General features: G+C 27.6%; 1 protein-coding gene across 1 annotated transcript; it reads right to left on the reverse strand.

Moving 5' to 3' along the window:
- Window positions 1–2,208: 2,208 nt before the first annotated feature.
- LOAG_10105 (hypothetical protein) lies at window positions 2,209–2,640 on the reverse strand (the record flags this gene model as incomplete). The annotated part of the gene is made up of 1 exon (XM_003145631.1): window positions 2,209–2,640. One exon carries the CDS (start codon window positions 2,638–2,640, stop codon window positions 2,209–2,211), a length of 432 nt encoding a protein of 143 aa, XP_003145679.1.
- Between the last annotated feature and the right edge of the window lie 287 nt (window positions 2,641–2,927).

Here is a 2,927-nt window from a genome sequence, read left to right on the forward strand (position 1 = left end):
ATAATAATAATAATAATAATAATAATAATAATAATAATAATAATAATAATAATAATAATAATAATAATAATAATAATAATAATAATAATAATAATAATAATAATAATAATAATAATAATAATAATAATAATAATAATAATAATAATAATAATAATAATAATAATAATAATAATAATAATAATAATAATAATAATAATAATAATAATAATAATAATAATAATAATAATAATAATAATAATAATAATAATAATAATAATAATAATAATAATAATAATAAAATGTTATAATGCGCTTATTTCTAAAGATTAACAGCAATAGATTTGTAGAATAAACAGAAATTAGAATACTAACGATTTTAAGTGATTTCACGTCGCATTCGTCATTTCGTCCCAATGTTTGAGTGAGCAACGCGGTGATTACAATAGTTGTTATCAAGTTCATAGCCCTCAATTTGTATGCTTTATCTGTCTATATAAGAGAGAAATCAAGTTATCGGAACATTTTTCTGCTAAGGGAAATATTGAAGATGTTAGATCGAATATTGGGAAATAGAGTTACACTGTCACCTGACAACCCAAAATAAATTTAAGTAAAGCTGGCAGTGGAAAATTGAAAAGTCGAAAATTGTTAATGTTACTGGTGATTTATCTGGTCATCACCGAATATGATGATCTTCTTTAATATCTGTTACAAGCTACTCCTCCTAATATGTTCACTTTCAGATTGCGTATGAGAGAGTGGTATTTTTTGGCAAACAATTTATGAAGTTTAATAATATTAGCCTAGTTCTAATGCATGTTTAACTTCCTTTTTGCTTTTACTTGACTTACTCTGACTACTTTCCTGGACAAAGAATGTAAATAAAAATTTTATAAAGTTGAATTTCAGAAATGCAACTTATGTTGACAATGACCAATTTGTTCCAAGTTTTATGTTATATCAATGCTATTTAGCAACAAAATTGTCCATTAACAATGCTGATATGATTAATTTTTAAATTTCTGTAGCTTTAGTCAGTAACAAAAAAAATACAATTTCTAACGATTTTTTTTCTTGAGAAAAAACAAAAAAGCAATAAAAAAAATTGCTGAAAAGTCAATACTCTATTTTTTTAAAAAATTTTAAGTTTCGGAAAGTTTGAAAATAGAGTTGTTGCTGAATTATTGTGAATTGCTCATTAGCACTGGCAAGGAATTTCAAAAGAGCTTTTCCTTCAATTCGAAGTAAAAGTGTAGTGCATGAGGAACGAAGACGGCATTTGATAGAAATTGGCAATGCAAAACCCCAAAATCCATTCCTTTGTCCAATCTCTCGAAATTAAGATCAAACACCGCTACACCAAACTGACCTTCGCAGTCGCTGGGAAATGAACTGAGATGAGATTGAATCCGTGAAAAATTTTTAAATTTATATTATTCCACCTAAAATTTGCATATTTTTTCGGGAAATTTTTGCCATTCAAAATAATTTGCATGAGTAAATTAATTTGCATGCTCGAAGAATGAAAAAAAAAAGAAAAAAAAATTAGTTGATACAAAAAAATGTTCGAGTACTTCCTAATACCGAAAGAAAGTTCATCAAAAGTAATTTTAGCTAAGAGTAATTCCATTTAGGAAAGTTTCTTCCAGCTAAAAGTGTTTTTTAAAGGTAACTTTTTCTTTTCACTAAATATACTTTTGCCTTACATTGCACTGGGAGATCAAATTGTAAAATGAGATTCCCATCTTTCAAATGTGCGCTCCGCTATTATGATCAGCAAAACATTTTCTTCGCAATTCCCGAGGGATACTTCCGTAAAATTCCTTAACATCCACGTAGGAAATTCGAAGGAAAAAAGCGGTAATATGTGAAATTTTCTCAGTTCGAAATCTGATAATCATAAAATAAGTTGTCTGAAACTGCTATCGTTTGCGTAAAGTTGGTGACAAAAATGTTTATATAAAGCGAAGTTAGCATTAAAATAATAGTTTGAATCAAATAAGAAATTTATAATTATTGAAAATGCATTTTCGAAATGAACATATCTCAAATTTAAAGCAATTGAAGGAATGCTTAAAAAATTTTCAGAGTTTATTTGCGAATGTAGTAAATTTGATGGAAATAATAGAACAAATTTACTTTCATTAAAGAAAATTATGCACAAATGTTGACCTTGGAATGCAAAAATTTACTCGTTAATTAGAAATTTTGAACAACAATTGGAAATATTCACAAAGAACTTCCGCATTCTTTGCCAGTTTCTGATCTGTTAACTTTGGATGTTGAATGATTGTTATCCAATTCATTTATTTTTGCCTTATCATTTTTATTTTTCTCCAATAAAACTTGAGGACGATCAACTACTGCCGGATTTTCATCAAGAGTGATTTTTATTTGAACTGGTTCTTCCTCACTGAGTGTAGGCACTACATCCAATGCCTCTTGGACATTTTTGGCCAGCAGTAGTTTATCGGTTTCTTTAAAGGATATTGCAAAAGAAATAGGATGTTTCGAAATGTTAGACTTCGAAGATTCTTTTGCCCTGCCATTACTAGAAGATTTATTTGCGTAACACTGTTCAGGTTTTGTTCCAATAGAATTATTTACTTCCCGTTTCTGTTTAGGCTCCGTCGGCACTAGACCATTTACTTTCGGTCTCATTTCATCGTCATCTTCCCTTTTCTTGTTTTCGTGTATTTCTACCTTTGAATCACCTTCTCTCTAAATATTTCACCTTTATTTGCGATTTTTATTCTCGGAATAAATGAAATTCATTATAATTTTTAGAAAAAAATTTTCTTTTCAGTTTCAGAAACATCTGTTTGTCTCCGTTGCTTGCTTCATTAATTATTTATTTCTATTTGTTATTTTCCTACAACTTTTTTTCGGTTTTATTCAAAAATAGAAAAAGAATAAATATCTCTATTTTTTCTTTTATTTTGAAAGAG

This window comes from Loa loa, assembly GCF_000183805.2.
Source record: "Loa loa unplaced genomic scaffold supercont3.5, whole genome shotgun sequence".
Classification (NCBI taxonomy): domain Eukaryota; kingdom Metazoa; phylum Nematoda; class Chromadorea; order Rhabditida; family Onchocercidae; genus Loa; species Loa loa.